Source organism: Channa argus, chromosome 8, assembly GCF_033026475.1.
Source record: "Channa argus isolate prfri chromosome 8, Channa argus male v1.0, whole genome shotgun sequence".
NCBI classification, from domain to species: domain Eukaryota; kingdom Metazoa; phylum Chordata; class Actinopteri; order Anabantiformes; family Channidae; genus Channa; species Channa argus.
This window is the reverse complement of record NC_090204.1, coordinates 26,277,761-26,300,979: the sequence shown is the minus strand read 5'-3', so window position 1 is coordinate 26,300,979 and position 23,219 is coordinate 26,277,761. Positions and strand designations below refer to the sequence as shown.

Sequence of the window (23,219 nt, the reverse complement as noted above, 5' to 3'; positions counted from 1 at the left end):
CTAAGTAAAGCATCCTGCCAAAGAACCATTCCTGCACGGGTCTGGAAAAAGTTCACCAGGTCCTATCCATTTATGGTCGAAATCGGTGCTTGTTTCTTCATTTTCACCAAATGGAAGTTTTTTAAACGTGATACTGTCCACTTGTGGACACGTACCTCTACAATGCAAGTATACAAGAAATGTGCAAACTTGTCTGAGTGTTGCGTGTCTTTGTTCATGTGTTTCGACGGAGAAGTAGAATTCCACCTTTATGAGACTAACCTGTTCCACAAGTCATCATCCTCTCCTCCCCAGCCCCAAAATGCATTGGGAAAGCCATTAATCTTGCGGAACTGCTCCACAGTAAGGCCACTCACACCACCAAAGAACTCACTGTATGGAAGACTGAAAACAACAACAAACATATGTTAAACATACATCTTTATGATGTGGATCATTCACGGGATGTTGAGATATGAACTGCATCTTCAGCAGCAAATCAAAGTACAATTACATTCAATTATCATAGACACGACTGTCATGTCAATACTGAGCTTTATACTATTTTTCTGAACCTGGGGCAGAATGATTATACAACATACATGTGTAACAATAAAAAAACCCCAAAAATTGCTGGAAAGAACTTCATTCATTCAGTATTTTTTGACATCAAGACAGACTAAAAAGTACCCATATAGTTCACCTAACGTTTAATTCAATATCCCGCTAGCAGGGTCAAGTTTTGGTAGCCATCAACTAGCTTTTGGTAGAACAGTGGTTGGACATTTGACCATTTTTCTCGCCAGAATTAGTGCAGTAATAATATATTTGTTTTTGTTTTGGTTTTGTGACAAAAACCTGACTCTTAAGCACGGTCTACATAATTAATTTAATTGTAATTTGATTTTTCCTCCACTGGACTTATTTTGGGAGCATAGATCACAGATTTGTATTGTATAGTGACAAAAAAGAACAACTAACTTTTCTGCTAACTTTTCTTATTTTTTGGCCGTGTTCATGCTGCTCCTGGGTGACAGCGCAGGTGCAGGGAAAAGAAATGGCAGGGGAGAGACATAGTTGACCAACATTATAAACTGGGGAAAATCGGCTGGGGAAAGAAACTTATTTAGACTTCTATGATGCACCTTGTGTAAGTTAATATTTCTGTCAGACTTTAAGCAGACTTGGTTTAAAAAATGAGACTGCAACACAACGCTGTCCTCTTTCATTCAGCCTTTAACTTAGCTGCTTGTTCCGATCTCTAGCATTCTGTTAAAGAAAGTTAAAGAAAGCTGATTAGAAACCTGGTTATGCATATACCTGGCAGAGAAATCAGTTTTCTTTGAAAATAAAATCACAGGGAAGAGATCTGGTTTACCTAATCCCCTACCCTTATTGGGAAAAATCTGTTTTCCCATTTACATGACAGTTTACCCATAAAGCAGACTATAACCTTGTTACTTAAGGCCATGTGAATGCACTGATAGCATGTAAGAACTGCACTAAATAGCACCTTTGGGATTTCAAATGTCTGTTTAATCCATTGCACCAGCAGTTCTGATGTGTGTTTGAGGCTATGGTCCTTCTAAAACACCCGAGGGTGTCCAAGACTAGCTGGTAGTTCAGAGTAATTCTGAGGTATTCCTTTTTATTATTACACCCACTTTTCATATTGTAACAGGTCAACTGGAAGCAAAACAGGCCCGAAGCATTTGGTTTATGTGGCAAATCAATGGTGTTCCTTGTCTGTGGTCAGTTCAATTTTTCAACTTTTAAGGTGTCACATATCAAAATATAGCACAATGCCTCAGAACAACAGCTCCCATGGGGTACAGAGATTAAATATACGCTTATTTTGACTTCCATAATAAACTACTAGGGAGATCAGCAAAAACCATTCCATTTGCAAAATGTGCCATGTAAAAACCATGTGAAAGAGCATGCCAAGGCACCACTCTGATGTAAGGCTAAAGGAACAGCAAGTGGCTAAGGCTAATGAGCACATCCCTCACACCTCACTCTGGAACACATTCCTTCACCCAAGTTAGCAACAGACTTCAACTACCAACAATCAAAACAACTCCTTCATTAATTCCTTTAATTTGAAAAAAATTAGGTCTCTCAGCATTCAATAATATAGTACAACAGTGCCTAGATGCAGCGTGTTCTTTAGACAACCCATGACTGACTCAGTATGAAGCTTTATTCCTATGAAAAGCATACTTTGTCCATTTGAGACATAATTTCATGGTTACTTGTCTAGATTTTGTAATACCTCACTCTCAAAATGTCTCTGCGCATGCTCAGATTTGCCGTGCTCCTCCTCAAAGCTGTCTGTTACCTTATACATATTTGCTGTGCTTCACCTCTAACACTCATGCACTCAGGAGCTGTTGCTCATATTTTGTTAAACAACCTCAGATGACTCTGTCAAAATTCACCAATCAATGGGGTTGATTTCTTATTCACCTTTGACATATTTTAAAAGTCTGACATACAGTTTACCTTTATAGTGAAAAGGCTGCATGTTTTGTTGCTGGCTTTTGTTGCTCTTTTCTTTTCTCGCTTTCCACTCACTCCAACCGGTCAAGGCAGGTGACCGCCCACCCTGAGCCTTGTTCTGTTTGAAGTTTTTTGCGTTAAAGGGAGTTTTTCCTCTCCACTGTTGCCTAGGGCTTGCTCCAGGGGGAATTGTTGGGTTTTCTCTACATATCTTTATAGTCTTGACTTTAATATGTAAAGTGCCATGAGAAGACTTTGTTGTGAATTAACACTATATACATAATTGAAGTGGAATTGAATTATTTAAGGATCCCACAACCAATTACTACCAATATAAGAAAAATGTAATGCAAGAACAGTTGCAGTTTACTAGAATTAGCTGTAATTTGTAGAAGCCTTGCATAGAATAAGCACATCCAGTAAACCATTTTTCATTTTGTACTCATCATATTCATCCCTGACAACAAAGTGTACTGGGAAAACAGATGACAAACACTGTATTAGTGTTTTCCCCCCTTTTTTAAAGGACAAAAGAGGTTTAACTGCCTGTGTCCCTGTTTACAGAAACAATGTGGAGCGATTTCATTTCCTAAAAAACAGCCGTTAGTTTAAAGTCATCAAACCAAATTGAAGTATACGTACACACAGCATAATCCTCAGTATGAAATTTACTCAGTGTGTTAAATGTATAATTTTTTAGTATAAATTTATACTAATTGTCTCCTCAGCCTCCCAGCTGCAAACAGAAGCTGCTATAACAAACAAATGTAAGCTGGGGGGGGTCTACAGCTGATGTTTATTGTCTCTAGCAAGCCGAAACTCAGTAAATCTGCTTTTTGACCAAATTTAAAATCTATTTTCACTTTTGGTATCTCTCTCTGTTGGATAGTTGCAAGTTTCTGATCACGCTGAAAAAGCAGAACAATAGAAGAACCAGCCAAACTTCCTGCAGAGGTTTAAGGGTTTTCATTCGGACTTAAAAGAAGTTGTGATTCAGGCCTCTCAGGTGTGACGCCATCTCCATGATTACACACCATGCCCCGTGCCCAGCACAAGCACACCAGTGTTCTGATTTCTTATGTGTCATGTAAACAGGAAAGCTGGTTTCCGAAATCGGGTAGGAGATTACAGAAACCTGGTTTCCCCAAGCAGTTTTCTGTCGGAAAGCAGATTTTTGATGGGTTAGGGTAGATCGCAGATCTAACAAATTACTAAATGTAAATGTCAAAAATAAAAAGCTGGTATTAGAGTGTCCTTAAGTAAGGCACTCAGCATTAGCCCTCCCAGGTATCGCATCTCAGGGGGATGTTTTTTATGCAGAAAATACATTTCATTGTAACATGTACACATTTCTATGTACTCAATCACAACCAATAAAGCCTCTAATTCTAAATGTACTGCCCCCCAGTTTGATTAAGCTACATGCTATACTTCACATATTGCCAGCACTTTTCTACCTATTTGCACTCAAAGTACTTTACACTGCTTCTTATTCACACAGTTGCACTCACAATCACACTCCAATAGGGGAGCTGCTGTGCAGGTGGCCAACACTCACCAGGAGTAACTAAGTTGTGGTTCAGTATTTTGCTCAAAGACACTTTTTCATGTGACTGGAGGAGCTGGATTGAACCAACAACTGCGATATTGGCGGACGACTGCTCTACCTTCCTACACCACAGTCACCCCAGGAACATTAAGAGTGGCTAGTGCTTAATGTTACCTAATAGATACTTAAAGATGCAGCCACTTGCATGAGAATAAAACTGAAACAGACAGAAACAGAGTGCCATTATAGAGCAAAGCCACCAGCTGTAGTTAAGCATAAGAGAGGACTTTAAGCTAAGTGTGCAACTTAAGATAGCACTAACATGACAGGAAAGCAGTGTTCTATTCTCCCCATAATTATCAAAAAAAGAAGAAATAAATGCTAATAAAATTAATAAAGCTTTTATTAAAATTTGTATTATACAATCATTCTGCCTCAGCAAAATAAATAAATAAAAATTTTAAATAATAAAAATTCAACTCTTATACAATTGCTGTAATATCACAGGATAGGAATGGGAAGAAAATCGGTACTTGTTAAATGACTACACATAATTAATTGTGCATTAGGAGGTATATTTAAAAGAAAAAAACATTTTGATTACACACTCACATGTACATGTACTTATCCAGCTTTGCAGCAAAATGGCGTGGCATCTGACCACAGCCATAGTAGTTTCGATCGTTCTCTGGGATGTGGTCAACATCATGGAAAATCAAGCAATCCCAGTCCAAGTCTTTCATGGCTTCCAGAAATCCCACATTGAACAGCATGGCTCTGTTGAAAGGCTGGTTCCCACTCTAACACAGAAAAAAGAAATAAGCTAATCACAAGAAGCCTAGTTTAATGGCAGTTGTGTTGTCATCTAATCCAAGTTCCCTAATGTAACACCCCATTTGCACTTATTGACCCCATTGTCAACCATTGCTCTACATACAGATGTAGCCATTGAAATTGTCACTCTCTGCCGCGTGAGTTCGTCACTCTTACGATGATTGCTCATCTCTTGTCCCGAAGGATGGCATGTGATTACAGTATATGGTCTGTAGGTGGCATTCACCTTACACTCAGAGTTACAGCAACCGGTGCATGAGCAAATCATAGTCCCAAAAACAATGTATCCTAACAGCAGTAATGTATTTGTACACCAACAAGATACTGGAGTAGAAGATATATACAATATTATTAAAGAGGTATGAAAACAGCTAACTTTTCCTAAACATAACATTTCAAGGAACCTAAATATGTTGTAGTTAATCTGACATTATCAAGCTATCACACAGTTAATTACCATTCAGACATTTACAGCTGCTTTAAGTATTATTATATGGGACTTGATACTACGTGCCAACCATGCCTTAAATAGCAATAATTGCTAGTAGAAAAGAAGAATAACATGGGTATGTGTTTAGGAGAGAGGAGAGAATGAAGCATATTTGGTCATTTAGACAGAGTTTAGGAGACAGGGTGGAATCACAGTTCGAGGAATTTTTGTAATTGTGTTTTTGGTTTTTCCCCCACCTTAAAGGACAGAGGTAGTCTAACAGCTGTGTGCCTGTGTCAATGTTTTCAGAGATACACTTTGACCAGTGGAAACTCCCCGTATTTTTTTCAGATGCTAATGACAGCGCACATTCAGCCTCATGACGTGCGATTTGAAAAACAGCAGTTACAGTCTTTTAGCTGATTCCAGCTAACACTACCCTTTTTATCTCTTACAAGCATAAACTCATTAAATCTGCTTCTTGTCCAATTAATTTAATGGATTTTCACTTTTAGTAACTCCCTCTGTTGTAAAGTCGCAAGTTTGCGACACAACAACGAAGCAACGGGGAAAATTTGATCACTCCGAAAATTTAGAACAATAGAAAAACAGCCCAATGCCTGCAGATGACTGGGAGTTTTCATTCATATTTAAATTAAGTTGTCATTCACACCTCTCAGGTGTGAGGCCATAGTTATTCACCCTCCCCTTGCCCAGCCCCTTTGTAGAGAGGTTTGTTCTGGTGGTATTCGCCATGAGAGAGGTTTGTTTTGGGGTATTCACCATGACAGTAGATTAGAGTGAGAAGGAGCGGAAACAAAGCAGAAACCCGCTACAGAGCTCATGATCCACACCGAACAGCAGGAACGTCATAAATGAGGGGCCATTGATAATAAATATTTCAGACACTAAGACTGGACAGAATTTTTCAGTCTTTAAACGTCCAATCTAACTTGAAAAAGCCTCTGGACATTTACAGGTGTGGATTCCCCAACCTCTCCTCTGTCTGGTCGGATTAGTTTAAAATGAACTGTAATTAACAACACTGAACTACATGTTGAAAACACAGTAGCCTATGAAGAGATAATAATAATAATAATAATAGTATTATTATACTATTATTGGGATGCAATGGGAGCAAGAGAAGATGCAGCGGATTCATAAACTGCGCATATTTTGAATTTTTAAAACTTAGACTGGTAAAGGCCACTTTGTGTTACTTTCAGTTTTATTTAAATGTGGTTTGACTTTGATGTAAAGCAGACATTACTCCATAGTGATTATGTCTACTTTCTGCCTCTCTGCGCTGGTTGGCTTTGAAACAGCTGATCTAACAAATCTATACACTGTGATACTATCCCACAACATGTTAATCGTCAATTAACGTAAAATCTAAATAGTCTGATAACGATGAGCTCATTGACAGCAGGGAGGTGGTTGTTGTAGTTTAGCCAAAATCTGACACCACCTTTTAACTTCTAAAATTAATAACAACATTTTAAAACTCTATGAATATGAACTACCACCGTAAACCGCTTGCTTATTCTTTGGCAGAGATCCGCATGAAAAAGTTAACACAGCATCAGTCCTGTAATTAAAATTAAACATCGGGTCAAATTAATAGACTGAGATTGAATAAACTGATATACTACAAGTTAGTGCATTTTCAGGTCAGACCTGCAGTTATAGAGGCTGACATATAAACGATCATAACTTCAGGAGAAGGGAGAGACAGCTTTAAGTGAATTCTATTATTAAACTATAAGGAAAATAACTGCATAACTTTTTTTTAAAAAAAATATTTTGTCATTCCATGGAAAAATCAATACAGTCGATGATGAGATGAGAAAGGCTGTAGAGGAACTGCCCCAGCTAATCTGACTCCAAAACTGTGCACAGTAAAACATCGATTGAATTAATTGCAAATATGATTACAGCCCATGATGAATAAAAACTAATCCAAGTAATTCATATAACATTTAACAATATTTACACAATCTGTTACAGTGTGCAGAATTTCCAGTAGGGTTAGACATATTTAATCTTAGAAATAAAAACATATATATATAATAATTGAGCATCTAATTTACTTATCTTAGTTTCCTATCAAGTAAAACTCTTAAGATTCCTCAAACCTTTAAATCTGCATTTGTTGTCAAAACCTTTGAAATATAGACTCAACTGAAAAGTCATTCTCAACACAGTCAACACTTAAAAGTTTAACACTTATGAGCCCACTCATACCGTACGGATTTAACTTGAACAAAAATGCGGATCATTGATTTGTACTTCTTTCAGGCTGCTTAATGGTGGACCTAAAGTGTCATCATTTAAATATGCACTTATTAAGTCACTAAGGGCCAAGCAACCTGTTCTGGTAGTGATTGACTGTGCTTACATGCACATAAGTAACCTGGTTACTTGCAGCACAAGAGTAACCTGATTTCACCTCCACCTCTGACTTATGTTGGAAGCCTCGTGTGTTTGTGACACAGCAGAGTGACAGTGGAGGGATTGAGAGAAAGAAAGGACACATGCAGCTTGTAGAGTCTGAATTTTACAAATCCAGGGGGAAAAGTGACTTATTTAGACTTTTACGAGACACTTTGTGTTAGTTACATTTTCTGTCAGACTTTGTTTTAAAAATTCAATTCAATTCAATTGAACTTCATTTATCTGAAGCTGGATTCTCCAAACATTGTTTGAAACAGGTTATAGAGTACACTCCAAACCCACCCTTCCTCTGCCAGGACTAGCTACCTGCTCAGCAGAAAGTTACCTAAAAGAGAGAGGGGAGAGCAGAGGATCTGTAACGGTGACTGATTTCTATAGTCTCCATTCTTTTTAAACTTTACCCAGTGATTAATGTGAGAATAAGTTTTCATTTCAATTTTATGTTTATATTAAGTAAAAGAGTGGAAACAGTTTGAGAAGTGTATTCGGCTGCTATATAATTATTGTAGAAGATGCTGCTGCTGAATTGTACTGTTTTAGTCAGAGATTCTGTACTTCGGTACTCAGCTTCACTGATTTTAGCGCTCATCCTGTTCATGGCTGCAGGGGAGCTGGAGCCTATCCCAGCTGTGACTAGGGGAGAGATCAGGTACACCCTGGCCAGTCCCTCTCATTGCCAAATCAGAGAGACATACAGAGACAGACAACCAATAACACTCGCAATGACACATATGGGCACTTTAGAGTCACCTATTAAGTTAACATGCATGTCTTTGGGGATTCAAATGGGGAGCCTTCTAGGTGTGAAGTGACAGTACTAAGCATTGCTCAGATGATGTACAATAAATAACAGTAACTCCAGTTAGTAAAACACAACTCAACAACATTAAATACTTCATCATTCAAGATGATCATACAGTTTAAATCAGCAGATATTCTAACATTCATAAGGTGAGGAATTAACAATGTGGAATAGTTTTGGCAATGTGTAACCAATTCTGTGTATTTGATGATTTAAAAATACACTAAAGTGCGTTTTATCAGATATTCTTATTCATGCTCTACAGATAATTTTTCATGACATAAATACATAAAGTTTAATTTGGTCATTGTAATTGTGTTTTTAATTATTTTAAATAATTCACACATTTTCAACATTGATAAAATGTTCATTTAGGTTAAGCAAATTTTTGTCTCATTTGCTAATAACAAATTGTAATTTTTATGATGCAAAAGAAAGAAAAGAACAATATTGGCAATAAATATCATCTACTGGCCCCCTGCTCTTTGAATATCGGCATTGGCCTTTTAAAAACCCATATCGGTCAACTACTGATAGAAGAAACATGCATTTCACTAGTTAGATTTCTGATTGAGTAATTAACTGTGATGCCAATAGTGACTGTCATTTATTAGATGGGCCATTTTGTCTTCTCCTGGCAAAACAGGTCAAGTACACAACTTCAAAACAAAAGCATTTTCTTACTTTGTTTTAAAATAATTTCAATGGTAAAATTATATTTAGCTCATTTTACATACACACATCTCTACTTTGTGATGCTTTGTACAGTATAGGATCTTACAAAGAAGAGCTTAAAATGCAACAATGTCAACTTTTCTTAAGATGCCATCTTTCTTATTGTGAACTTCCATTTTATTGACTCTCTTATTTGACTTTATTGCTTACTTTCTACTTGTCTCTTTCATCCTCTTTTTTTTTCTTTTTTGTATGACTCTCCTGTTTTGGGAGCGTTTCTTTTTGCTTTCCTGATAAGCCCCCCCAGTGTTTGTAACTGAGACTCCGCTCAGCCCAGCCAACTAATAACCTATGTAGTACAATTCACACAAAAGACTGTACCTGTTCAATGACATAAAAGGCAAACTGCAGCCGCTGTCTCTGTAGCATAGGGATGAGGTGTTGAAAGAGAATGGGGAGATGTTCATGGCGGTTTCTAAATGGAATCAGGACGGCCACCTACAGCACAAATCAGAAAAGAATAAACTTGTACTGTACTATTTAGGATATATAATTACTAAATTTGTAAAAAGCAAAAACCCACCTTCCAGCGAGATCTGCAGTCCTTTGGTTTCCAATAGCCTCCAAAGCCAATATTAAAAAACTTTGAGAATCTCAGTTGCAACTCTTCCATAGGGATCTCTGTCATGTTCACTTCCATTACGCCCTCTAGGAAGAGTTTTTAAGAATGTTATTTTCATGCTACTACCTCTCTGGGTTCTGAAGTCTGTTCATAAGGGTTGTTATCCATTTTTGTACACTGCAGACAATTGGGTTTGAAATCAAAAGATGGATCTTAGATGAAAGATCAGAATTTCTGCTTTTTTTGTGGTATATACAGTATACCCTGACAGGCCATTTTCTGTTTACCAAATGTGTTGGTAGTAAATAACATTAAGCAAGGCAACATTTGATTGCGAATTCCTTGTATGCAATAACTGCGCCAAATCTGTCACTCACTGACATCAGTAAGTCAATAGTCTATAGTATTTTTTGGGTTTTCCTGGCTTTTACTTCAGCCTCCTCTAGTTGTTTGTGTAAGGGCGAGTTCTCGCTTAATCTCGTCTTCAGCAGGTGAAATGCATGTTCAGATGGGTTAAGGGCTGGTGATAGACTCAGTCATCGTAAAGCCACCTGTTTTTTCCCTCTGATGAAGTCCTTTAGTTTAGTTGTTGTGTTGGTTTCATGTGTTGGATCACTATCTTGCTGCATAATAAAGCTCTTGTCAATTGATTTTATGCATTTTTCTATAATTTTGCAGACTAATGCTTCACCATTGTGAGTTATATTTCCAATAAATATTTATTATCCGGTTCAAGAAGCAGCTATGTAAGCACAATAAAAAAAACATTGTTTCTCTCTCACAGGACACACCTACAAAACACAAAACATTTGAAAAAGATAAAATTTGGATGATCAGATACATATTGGGCTAGGAGGGGACTGTATTTTAGGCACAAATAACATTAAAAGGTTTTTACAAAACCTTTGATACTTGGTTCGTTTTTGACTAAGAAGCCTAACTGAAGTCATTGCCACTTTGAAACAACACTTTTCTGATATTAAATACATAGTCACTTACTCATAGAAGGTAATCGCTCTGGGCAAGGGAGGTCCTGAGCATAGGTGAAGTTCTCTGGGAGGTATGTTGTTGGCTGGACCAGGTATTCACTCGAATTACTGCCATCAGGATAGTCTGCAGTATGAGAATTTACAGATTAGTACTGTAAACCAAATCACATATGTCAAATGACAAGACTTAGTGCTAGAAGGACACAAAACAATACTACTACAACGGCTTAAGGGATTCAACCTAGGAGCCACACACTTTACAGTTTCTGATTTTATCATGACAAAATAAATGTTATCTCTTCCTAGTATCAGAGGTGATAAGGCTCCAAAAGGGAGACGGTTTTCTAACTCAAAAACGAAGGCAATGAGCAGTGCATGAAACCAAGGCTTAATAGAAAAACTATAACATGTCCATACAGTGTGTTTGTAAAACAAGGGCAGGGCTCTAAGCAAATAAATACATTTCAGTGTAATCTAAAAGGCTTTTAGAAGCGAGTATCTCTCCTCTACTGCTAGTACTGCGAGTCCTAGTACTAGTACTGCGAGTACTAGCATTAGCTTCCACCACATGTAAGCCTTCACCACATGTGCTGGTGTATATTTTTATTAAAAAATATGTGAAACTCTAATGCCTAATACTTTCTCTTACCACTCACCCCAACCTGTTAAGGCAGATAGCTGCCCACCCTGAGCCTGGTTCTGCTAGAGGTTTCTTCCGTTAAAGGGAGTTTTTCCTCTCCACTGTTGCCTAGGGCTTGTTCAAGGGGGAATTTTTGGGTTCTCTCTATACATCTTTATAGTCTTGACTTTATTCTGTAAAGTGCCTTGAGATGACTTTGTGGTGAATTGGCGCTATATAAATAAATAAAGTTGAAGTTGAGTTGAAAGTTGGCAGAAGCACACAAAGCGCTGCTGGACCTAGCCTTTCAGAAGCACTAATACCCCTTTTTTCCTGAGGGGACCCCATACTATGGAATTGTATCAGTGGTGGGAGTAAGTACTAAACTATGACATTATCTAATGCATTTTGGGTTGCATATGATTGTAGTTATTTTCCCCAGACCAGCCTGTAGGCACTTTTGGAATAGCAGTTTCTTCATAAGAAAACAAAGATTTGTGGATGTGGACTTCCAAAAATAACAACCCATGCAACAACGCTGTACAACAAACAAAGTTTTATTCACTTTCATTTTATTGTTTTATAATCAAATTTCACACTTAAATAACTTTTAATCCATCTAGATGGTCATACCATGAACACATTATTATTATTTCAGTGATGATTAAGGTGATCTTACCCCTTAATTGCACATCTTTTTTTATTTTTTAAATCAGCCAAAAACATCAAACAACTCTTCAGATCTCTGCACTTTCCTCCTGTAGCTGCCTGTATCAGGTTAAACGCTCTGTCGCTTGCCTTAAAAGCAGTCAACTCAACAGCTCCTGCATACCTCAACTTATTCAGGTCAACAATCCCTCCCGCTCTGCTCAACTAATCTATACTGTGTGAATGGTACAAATTCTCTGTGTTTTTAAAATGCAGAAGTATCTTTATATTTTGCTGATCTGATCTTGGCACTAATCAAAGCCATTTCTGGTAAACAGCATATCTGAAAAGACCATTAACATACACAGAGACAAAGTCTTTAAACCTGCTTTGCTATACTCATTACTGTTAAATCCTTACAACTTGGCCCTACTCTCGTCTTTCCTATTATCAACCTAACCAGCCAATGGCACACAGGTCTTCCTGTTCTTTCCACCAAATGAATCCACTGTCTTGTTACATAATTCTGCCTGTCTGTGTGATATTTCTCCTTAAATAGGAGAGCGATGTTTAGCTCAGTCTCTGAGTAAGAAGTTCTAGTTTTCTGAGCCTGGCATTTAATACAATGGAATTAACTTAAAGGGGACAATCCCGGAAGTTCTAAGTCTGCCAAAAATCTGGTCATCAGTGACCACCAAGTGAGCTTTATTAACAACATCTCCTGTCTCTAGAGCATGCCGATTTGCTGTCTACAACACCAGAAAGATCTGACCCCATCTTTCTAAATATGCAAACCAGTTTATTGTATAGGCACTGATCATATCTTTTGAGGTGTCCTTCAACTAAAGCAATTCCCTGCTGGCAGGGCTACCAGCATGCACATCAAATCCCTTCAGATGCAGCAGCGTCTTTCATGTTAAATCAGCCAAAAAGAACAAAGGTCACACCAATTTTCAGATCTCTGCACTGGCTTCCATTAGCCACCTGCATCAGATTCAAAGCTCTGACTCTCACCTACAAGATAGTCAAATTAACAGCACCTTCCTGCCCTAAGTCCCAGCCCAAGCAACAGATGTGTCCTTGAGCAAGACACTCAGCACTAGCTCCGCAGGCGTTTAATGAAGAGAATGAGTCATTTGCATTAAAGCATCGGCCAAATAACTAAATGTAACTGTAAAAAGTATTTTTTATTCAACAAACTGTTCTTTAGGAGCTTAAATCAACATAATTGCATATGTTACTCAAAAATTATTTTTAATAATATTAATTCATGTAAATATTGCAAAAAGTTGCTGCAGGTGTTATGTCATTTTTCTTAACTAAAATTTACTTTGCAATCCTGCATGTTTGTACCTGCATTTTTGCAATCAAACATGCAGGTAAAATGTGGGTGTGTTGTACTTCAACCACCACTAAACCCCAACAATAGTGGTGTATCGTTTAAAAGTCATACTGTTTTATTCTGTCACACCAACTTACATATTGTGTAATAAATACATCAGTAATAATCGAGAAACGGCAATGATCACCATAGTGCTAAAAAAAGATTGTCTTGTTGTTTTCTGCTAAAATTAAAATGCTCTAGATGGAGTCTGGCCTGACTGGAGCTGAACTGCATTACAGATTATTGGCATAAAGTTCCGCTTTAGTCAACTTTCCCTTGTCACACAGCTCCACTCCAGTTGCATCTGAACTGAACAGTGGGTGGTTATCAGAAGCATAGGTGGCTTTCTATTGATTATAAATAGGCAGCTGCAGCGGGCCCAGACTTTGGGCCAGACACCTGTGGCTAATCCTAACATTGATTACATGGGTTTCATGATTACAGTTATGCTGTTACCGTAAATATTGCTTAATTTATAAAGTAAAACTAAAAACTCCCTGTAACAATGATCTCAACAGGCAGAAAAATATTTCAGACACAATAGAAGTGTTATATCACGTATGAATCCCAGTCATGCAAGTAAAAAATTATTAAAAAATAAGGTTATGGTCTGCAGCATTCCACAGACATCGATTTATTTGTGTCGCCCCACTACAATATCAACTTTGACAGCCATATACTTTTATATAAACTTTATTTTGGCACCTATTTAAATTTGTTGAAATGTTATTACACTATAAAGCTGAACACATTGTGGTCAATCTTTAAGTGCGCACAATTTCTCATTCTTGGTTAGTGAACAGCAGGACATGTTTTACTATTCCTACCTATTTAGAAAGTTCACAAAAACTAAATGAAGCATCATCAACATCCGGACCATGTGGTGCCATCTCTAGTTAAAACTGAAAGATTTGCCTTTCAATCTCTCCTCTCTTAAAGACCAAACTCTGCTTCTGTTAAAAAAAGCATTAGTTTTTTTTAAGTAGGCCATTTTGTTCTAAACTGTCACAGCAGTATAGCTGTGTTGCCGGTAACGTTAATATGAAGTAAACTATGTTACAATCATTTTAACTATCACCAATAAGCTAACCAGTCAATTGGAAGTCTCACGATTTTGATAAAATTGTCTCTTAAGGGCAGCACGGTAGAGTGGTTAGCTCTGCCATCTCAATGCTAAAAGGATCCCAGCTGTGGCAATTCTGTGTAGAGTTTAAACTGATATATAGTACAGCTACGCAATTTGATCCAGTTCACCAAAAAAATAAAAATTCAAGACCAAAAAAGGAATCTCATATTACCACATGAAGCTGTTGATAATATTAATGTAAACGTGTTCACATTTGTGCTTGTGAACTTTCAAAGGAGGAAAATATGAGAAACATATGACAACACAAACACTTGGTATGGATAAAAGCAGCAGGTAAAGCTGATTTTAACAATGACACCACCTGCCTCATCTATAATACATTTATTAAGGTAGTATTTTTAGTTTTATCTGTATTTGCAAAGTAACTAAAGTTATTAGATAAATGCAGAGGAGTAAAAGTGACATAAAATGGAAACACTTAATTCAAGTATTAGTACATCACCTTCACACTTCAGGCAATTAGCATGTCTTTGTACTGTGAGAGAACCTGAATACCAACAGGAAGCCCAAATACCCACAGGAAACCCACCCAAGCACAGGGAAAAGACGCAAACTCTGCACAGTATGACAAGCGTCGGCCGAAGATACAAAACCATAACCTCATAGCTGTGAGGCAGCAGCTTTAACCACTCCATTACCACACTTTGCAGCACACAGCATACAATCAATTTTCTTCTGCTATATACAGGCATTACAGTACATTTACTAATTCTTTTTACACTCAATACACTGGGCATCTTTGGAGTTATTTGATATCCCAGATCAAAAGCAAATTCATCATTACCCTCTGATTAAATGGTGTCCATATTGTGGCAACTGCAAGGTTAGATAGCATAATGGCTAAAGAGAAAAGAGCCAGGAAGACCTTGTGGTGAAGAAGAACAGCACTCACGAATTTTTTGATTATTTGGAGTTGTTGTTAGTGTATATATAAAAGCAGAAAGACCTAGAAAATGTATAGCTAATATGCACACTTTATCATTTATTGCAAGTCATATCAACACAATTGAAAAATGTTATTTTACATCATATTGTGCTTGCCTACTGTACGCTGTATATTTGTATTTTACCCAAGAAGACCTATGAAACTATCCTATATAATACAGTGTTTATGTGTGTATTGCTTACCAGTCCCATTGAGAGTACTGTTCTTGTTGGTATACAATCTGATCATCTGTCCAATGGTTCTCACATTATCTCTTAACATAATGCCCTGGGCCTGCACCATGAAGAAGTATGTGTTGGCTGAAAGAACAGTACAAAAAAGTTTGGTCAGCTTGATCCATTGAATTAAGTACCGTTGAAGAATGTAAACCAGAAGAAAGTAATAAAAAATTATCTCAAAAGTATCTCTCATAATTCTGGCAAATAGAAATAATATTGGTAATCCTAACCTAAAACAGGTAAAGTTTAAAGTCTGATTTAATGTCAGACAGTGAGGGGAAAAAGGTTATGTCTTTTAATACAGGGTATGTAAATGTCTGGTTTTAACTGTATATTTGTGTGTCATTTGAGCAAGTACCTTCCCATATCCACACCATTTGTAAAACAATTAAATTTACAATAGATCTGATTCTCACCTGTTGCATGAACAGTTTAAACCATTTACCACAACTACAGCAGAAACAGCACTGAATGCTCTAACAGAATACTGTTCACACCAGTAGCAGATACTTCAGAGTATGACTTTAATAGTTACGTTAAACACAGAGACATACGAAACCAAAAGTCTAAACATTTATTTGCAGTGTGTGCAACAACCACATATCGCCATAAAGCTGTTAGTTAGATTTAGTCCCCAGGCATGGATATCCTTGAATAAAGCATAATCCATAGTAGTTAGTTGACTTTCATCACTACACATTTCATAGCCAGATACAACAAACTAAATCAAGCTGAGATAAATGTGCAGAGTCTGTGATAAATTGAAAAGAACTAACAAATAGCGTTCTGTTCCTTGTCTGCGTTCACAATTTTATTTAATTTTATAAAGCAGCCATGGTTCTAAGAACCTTCTGTCAAGTACCAGCAATTTCAGTACTGGTTCTAAATGAATACATGTGTTTTAATTCTTTAATCTTTTCTAATAAAGAGTAATTTTTCTTAGACATCAGTCTAACATGATTTTAAGTTAATTTGTCCAGAAATGCTACTCCATCCCTAGCATAACAACGTATTGCCAGTCGCATCATAAAACCACAAAACCAAGAGAATGGGGACAGAATTGGGCATTTTATTTTTAACCAATTTGCCATTCATAATGCATTCTCCTCTTGAACGCAGCATTATAAGTATTTCTAGGCCTGGGGTGGACCGATTAGCAATAACCTCCTATTAGTTAGCCTGTAAACCGTAGCTGGTTAGCGTTTTTACTTACAGCATCGTCTCTTAAGGCACTAACGCTAACGCTGTAGCTTGTGTGGCTGCCAAACGTAATCCAAACATAATCACATTAACTGTTACCTTGTGACGTGTTAGTGTAAGCCTCCATTAACTAACCTATTCCAGGTGCCACATAAATGAAGTAAAGACAAGTGGTGGACATGGAAAAGAAGAATATGAAGGCCAGAAACGACCGATTGGAGATTCGCAGCAGCCGCTTCCAGTTCACCATTTTGGCTAAGGCCTGCTTCTTATTATTTTATATGAATCCCATAAAATACTTTGAAGATTAAAAAGTCCTCAGATAGTTAGATAACAAAGTCAATGCCCAGGCATGCAGTACAGAAAAGCTAACGCTAGCGGTGCTAGGTGCCCTGCCAAGAAATTTCCAGATGAAAAACAGGCCTGCAGGCTTAGCGGTAATATCAGGCAAGTGAGAGAGCGAACCTCCTGGACCACTGCCAGCAGGGCATATTGAAACCGTTACAATACGGACCAAGGGCTCAGCAGTAATTCTACTTAAGGACAGTCGTAGTAGTCTTCCATTGTTATGGCTTCACTAGCGAGGGCTTTTCCGCTAGGTTGAAGGTTGGTCACTAAAGGAGGCAGAAACGCACTCCTTTTTCCACAGTCTATTGACGACCTGTAACGCTGCGATATTCCCAACACAGCCGGCGTAGTAGTTCAACAAACCGTACACAAACGAGTCCAGTCCTGCCACTGCATTTATGCTAATGTAGCACAAACGTGGCATTCAAAACACATACATGAAGAATAAGGTATAAGAAATAAACTCTTTAACATATTAGGTTTGCTTCCTTTCCCTTTTCTGCAGATAGACCGTTTCCGGTGGGTGTAAAAACGGTACCGCCCCCACGTCGCCATAGAAACCAGTGTTTGTATTTATGTAGTATGTAGTTATACTATAATTTTAACAAATTTCGTGATTTTGCGATTGCAACAATTATTCAGCTAATACATGTGAATCAAGAAGGAACGCAATGTTGTTCAATATCACAACTTTTCCGCAAGACGTCTTTTCTTATGAACCGTCATCTGCATTATTGTCTGTGAATCAGCTGCCGGTGGAGTTTAGAGTTACCATAGTCAAATTTGTTGCACCGAATTCTCTGTTTGTGCAAAAGCATAATGTTCAAATAAAAACACAGTGTTCAACGCCAGCATAGTGCATTTTGTCTTAATAGTCTGTAAGATTTGTAAGAGCACGCTCATTTATGGGGCCAAAATGGGGTCAAAATCAACGCGATTTCGATCGATATATGTCGAAGTGTCTCTGGGCAAGATACTGAACCCCCAACAGTTGTGCAGTGCTCGTCCAAGCCCGATAGAAATCGGGAAGGGTTGCGTAAGGAAGGGCATCCGGCGTAAAAACTGCCAAATCAACATGAGGTCAATGATCCGCTGTGGCGACCCTGAAGTCACTGGATAAGCCGAAAGGCTTGTAATAATAATAATAGTAACACGTTAACGCAAATTAAAGCCACAGTGTGTTTATGCCGTTAGCTTCCCAGCTAGAAAGCAACGTCCCCACAACTTTCGGTAACATTTCCCACAAGTTCTGTAAGTGTTACAGAACTTGTTTTCTAAAAACATACTGATGTTCTGAAAAAGCTTTCCCCTATAGAAAATGTGATTGGAATGTTGTATTTCTAGATTTATTTTTATTTTGTTCTTTCGGCTTATCCTGTGACTTAAGGGTCTCAACAGCGGATCCTTGATCATTTTGCAGCGCCTTGCTTATTTCAGTTGAGTTGTGACGTTTGCAGCGCTCTTCCTAATTTGGATGTGCGGTGGCTTTTGTAGCACTTTTCTCAGTTTGGTTGTGGTGGGGCTTTTGCAACACGTTTCTTAATGTTGCGCCTGTGTTTTCAAATTGATGAAGTTGTTTTTGTATATTTGCTTGTGTTTTCTCAAATTGCAGTGCTTTCAGCTCTCAGGGCCACGGCAGTTTTGAATTGTTATTTAGGTTCGTATATATGGATAATGCAACTGCAAGGTGGCACAAGCCAGTGTCTTCTTGTGCCAGTCCCAAGTCTGGATAAATGCAGAGGGTTGTGACAGGAAGGACATCCGACGTAAAACACATGCCAAATTAAAATGCGAATCATGACTTTCACACCGAAAATGACTCCCATACCGGATCAGTCGGGGTGAAGCACAGTGGCACTGAAGAAAGGACAGGAGGCAGAGCTGGAGGTAGCAGAGCTTAAGATGTTGAGGTTCTCTTTGGGAGTTACGATGATGACCAGGATCAGAAATTAGTACACCAGAGGGACAGCTCATGTTAGATGTTTTTGAGACAAAGTCAGAGAGGCCAGATTGAGGTTGTTTGGACATGTTCAGAGGAGACTGTGAATATAACGGTAGAAGGATGCTGAGGTTGGAGCTGCCAGGCAGGGGGTCTAGAGGAAGACGAAAGAGGAGATTTCTGGATGTAGTGAGAGAGGACATGAAGTTAATTGGTGTGAGAGAAGAGGATGCAGAGGACAGGGTTAGATGGAGGCACATGATTCGCTGTGGTGACCCCTGAAAGGGAACAGCCGAAAGGAAAAAAAGAAGAAGGTTTGTATATATGGATCTGCATTTCAGCAAATTGAAATTTGATACAAGGTGCTGGTTTGCCAAGTCTCAGCTTCATGTGTAAAGTACTTTTATAATAAATTATACTAAGAACCTATTAAGACTCCCAGGTTTGTGTTTTATTTATTCTTTTTCAGACCAACCATCATTTTAACAGCTGTTGATTTGGTTTAAGCTCTAGCTGACAGAAAAACTATCATCACATTGTACTTTATTAGAAAGATTTTTCTCTTCATAACTTATTATTGCCTGCTTTAAACATTTTATTTATTTTTTGTCCTTTCGGCTTATCCCATGAGTTCAGTGTCGCTACAGCAGATCATTGCCCTTCCTGACGCAACCCTCCCCAGTTTCTATCGGGTTTGGACTGGCACTGCACAGCTGGAGAGTGGAACGGACTGTTAGGGGTTCAGTGTCTTGCCCAGAGACACTTTAACGTATAGCCAGAATCAGGGATCGAACCACTAACGCTGTGGTCCGTGGACGACTTACCAACTGAGCTAGAGCGGCGCCTATTGTCTGCTGTAAACATCTGGTTCACTAATTGCTTTCTACTAACGTATACAATATAACATAAGGGCATAATAAAACAAAACAGGTTGAATGATTAGCAGAATTTACTATAAAAAAAGAGAACCTTTGCTGAGTAGCCACAGGATTAATGCTGGTGTTCTTAATTTCATGGAGAACTAGGGTCAACAATAAAGGTAGTAGCCGTCTAGAGTCATAAATAAATGAGTCAAAAATAAATGTGATGTTGTGAAACAGATATAGGAAGTGGGGTAAAACTTTAAAATTAAATTTAAATAGCAGGCCTTTCTTATATAGGTCGGTATTCGGTGAGGATGGATACAATGTGTTTATTTCTATCTAACATGGACCAGGGGTATAGTAATGGTCTAGAAACATTTGATTCGATTTTTCGGAAAGATACGTTTTTTATTATATTCTGAACTAGTGACAATGGGTAAAAGCACCAGTGTTGGCAGGATTTCTTGTTACTGGGCATTTAGGTGTAGAGGGGAGGAATCTTTCACTGAATAAAACAAATTTGTCATTGAAAAGTAATGGTTGATTGAGGTCAGTGCTTTTCTACCTATTGGCACTCAAAGAACTTCACACTGCTTCCTATTCACCCATTTGCATTCACAATCACCCACCAGCAGCAACTAAGTTGCAGTTCAGTTTCTTGCACACACTTTGACATGTGACCTGAGGAGCCAGGGATCGAACCAACAACAGTGGGATGGGTGGACAACTGCTCTACCTTCCCGTGCCCCCGGGTCATTTGATTGGCGCTCTTCAAAGAAATTAGTGAATTGTCATAAACACGGGCTGGCCTGGACCCAAATGCAGAAGTATGGGAAGAATTCAGGTCAGACAGATAAACAATCAGACAGTTATAATTATGCAGGCAGTAGAGCAGAACAGGCAGACAGGTTAGCAGGCAGGCAAGTGAGATATCAAGTTTTTTTTAACTAAAAATCGGAGCTTACAGTGCGGGCAACTAGAAAAAAATAAACCAAAAAATAACAAATTTTGTCTCAACCAGAGGAGGAGCAATTAATGAGTAGGCCATTTACATTACTAAGGTCACAGAAAAAACAAAAAAGGTAAGTAGCTGCACAAACCAACAGGGAGAGTGAGCTCATAAACTCTTAAAAATACAGCCAGAATCTGCTGGTGCAATGACTTCAACAGGTAACCACAAAGGAGTGTTTTCAACACAGGTAACATCAATATAGCTGAGTGAATTTGCTCTCTCTTCAACAAGGGAATGATAATATAGTAGGAATGAGCTACCATAATGGTTTCTGACCCTCATTTTCTCTAGAGACTCTGTGTCAGTCCACACTTCCTAAGTCTGCCTCTCTGTTGCTGTGTGTTTCCAAATAGAAATGGGCTGGTGTAAAGCTATTCTAATAATTATTAATCATTGTTAGATTAATAATGTTTCCAAGTTTCCAAGTTTGTATCCAATCCTGGAATTTGTTTAATGTATGCTCAATAATGTTAATTCATATAATTTGTCTTTACCTTTCATGTGCAAGTTTTACTTATATCAAAAGAAAAAGAAAAAGCCTTTTCACCCCTACAAACCACTCCAGGGGAAGCTTAAAAACATGTACAGCATGTATATTTAGTGAAAAAGGGTGAACCAGCATTCCTTCTTATGCTGAAGGCTTTAAAATGTAAAGTTAACATTACCGAATATACAACGTCAATTCCAAAAAAGTTGTAAAGATGTGTGAAATGTCAATAAAAACAGAATGCACTGAATTTCAAATCTCATCAATCCATATTTCCCTCAAAATAGAATAAAGGCATATTTCAGATGTTGAAACTGAGACACCAATCTTTTCTATTGTTGAAAGGTCTGGAATGCAGGCAGGCCAGATCAGCACCCGGACTCTTCTACTGCAAATGTCAATGAAACATTGTGGATGTGAGTAGTCTTGCTAAAATATGCAGACCTTCCCTGAAAAAGATGTTGTCCTGATGGGAGACAATGTTGCTATGACCTCTATCATATCTATAAATAAAAAGGCTACATGAAAGATATACAAAAACATGCATTTGTTCATAAAATCACAGACACACACACACAGTGCATATTTTAAAACAAAACTATATGTATAATTATCATTTATTTTGAATAGTTGGCATTTCTGATGATTCAGACCTAGTCTGCACACCATTTGTAATATATAAAAGAGAAAAAGATGTTTTCCAACAGCCTCATAGAATGATTAAAAAAAAAGAATCTTATCAGTAATAGCTGAACACATTTATGTAGGGATTGCCAGTCATAAATTTTTTACTTACTTTTTGGTCCTTTCAGCTTATCCCGTGAGTTCAGGTTCACCACAGCGGATCATTGTGCGCATGTTGACTTGGCATAGTTTTTACACTGGATGCCCTTCCCGACACAACCCTCCCCAATTTCTACTAGGCTTTGACTGGCGCTGCACAGCTGGGGATAGGAAAGGGCTGTTGGGGGTTTAGTGTCTTGCTCAGAGAGACTTTGACATACCTCTAGACCAGGGATCGAACCACTGACCTAGTGTTCCGTGTTGCCTTACTAACTGAGCTACAGCCGCCCCTCCAATCATATCATTGAAAAAAACAAACAATACTTTAAACTACTAGTTTAATGTAACGAGATAATGATGGGATGTCCAGCATTCAGTTGTCAGGTAAACTGCTGTGGATTTTTTAACCCTTTCTTGCAGAGAAGCATATTCTTTATCATATTGGCTAGGAATGATTTTATGGGTCTTTGCATCACCTGTTCTTTCTCTCTCTCGCCTCCTTCCCTCTTGTTTCTCCATCTTTCTTTGTGCTGCTTCTCAACCTGGGCGACTGTGGCGCAGGAACGTAGAGTGGTTTTCCACCAATCTCACAGTTGTTGGTTCAATCCCCACCTCCTCCAGTCACATGTTGAAGTGTCCTTGAACAAGACACTGAACCCCAACTTAGTTGCTCCCAGTGAGTGTTGGCCAGGTGCATAGCAGCTCCCCCATTGGTTTATGACTGTGTGTGATTGTCTGAATGGGTGAATAAGAAGCAGTGTAAAGTGCTTTGAGTGCCAATAGGTAGAA

At 38.1% G+C, this 23,219-nt stretch overlaps 1 protein-coding gene across 4 annotated transcripts in view; it reads right to left on the bottom strand.

The window, feature by feature from the left end:
• b4galt6 (UDP-Gal:betaGlcNAc beta 1,4- galactosyltransferase, polypeptide 6) overlaps nt 1-17,878 on the bottom strand; it is a 42,789-nt gene extending 24,911 nt beyond the window's left edge. The window contains exons 1-7 of one of the 4 annotated variants that reach the window (XM_067512664.1): nt 17,134-17,878; nt 15,763-15,879; nt 10,847-10,960; nt 9,809-9,933; nt 9,607-9,723; nt 4,643-4,830; nt 262-384 (exon numbers count right to left, since the gene is read on the bottom strand). In XM_067512664.1, the coding sequence (XP_067368765.1) occupies nt 262-384; nt 4,643-4,830; nt 9,607-9,723; nt 9,809-9,933; nt 10,847-10,960; nt 15,763-15,879; nt 17,134-17,248 (899 nt within the window). In that variant the 5' untranslated portion in view covers nt 17,249-17,878. Of the gene's footprint in view, nt 1-261; nt 385-4,642; nt 4,831-9,606; nt 9,724-9,808; nt 9,934-10,846; nt 10,961-15,762; nt 15,880-17,011 lie in introns of all 4 variants that reach the window. The other 3 variants (XM_067512663.1, XM_067512662.1, XM_067512665.1) reach the window with 3 other exon arrangements.
• Between the last annotated feature and the right edge of the window lie 5,341 nt (nt 17,879-23,219).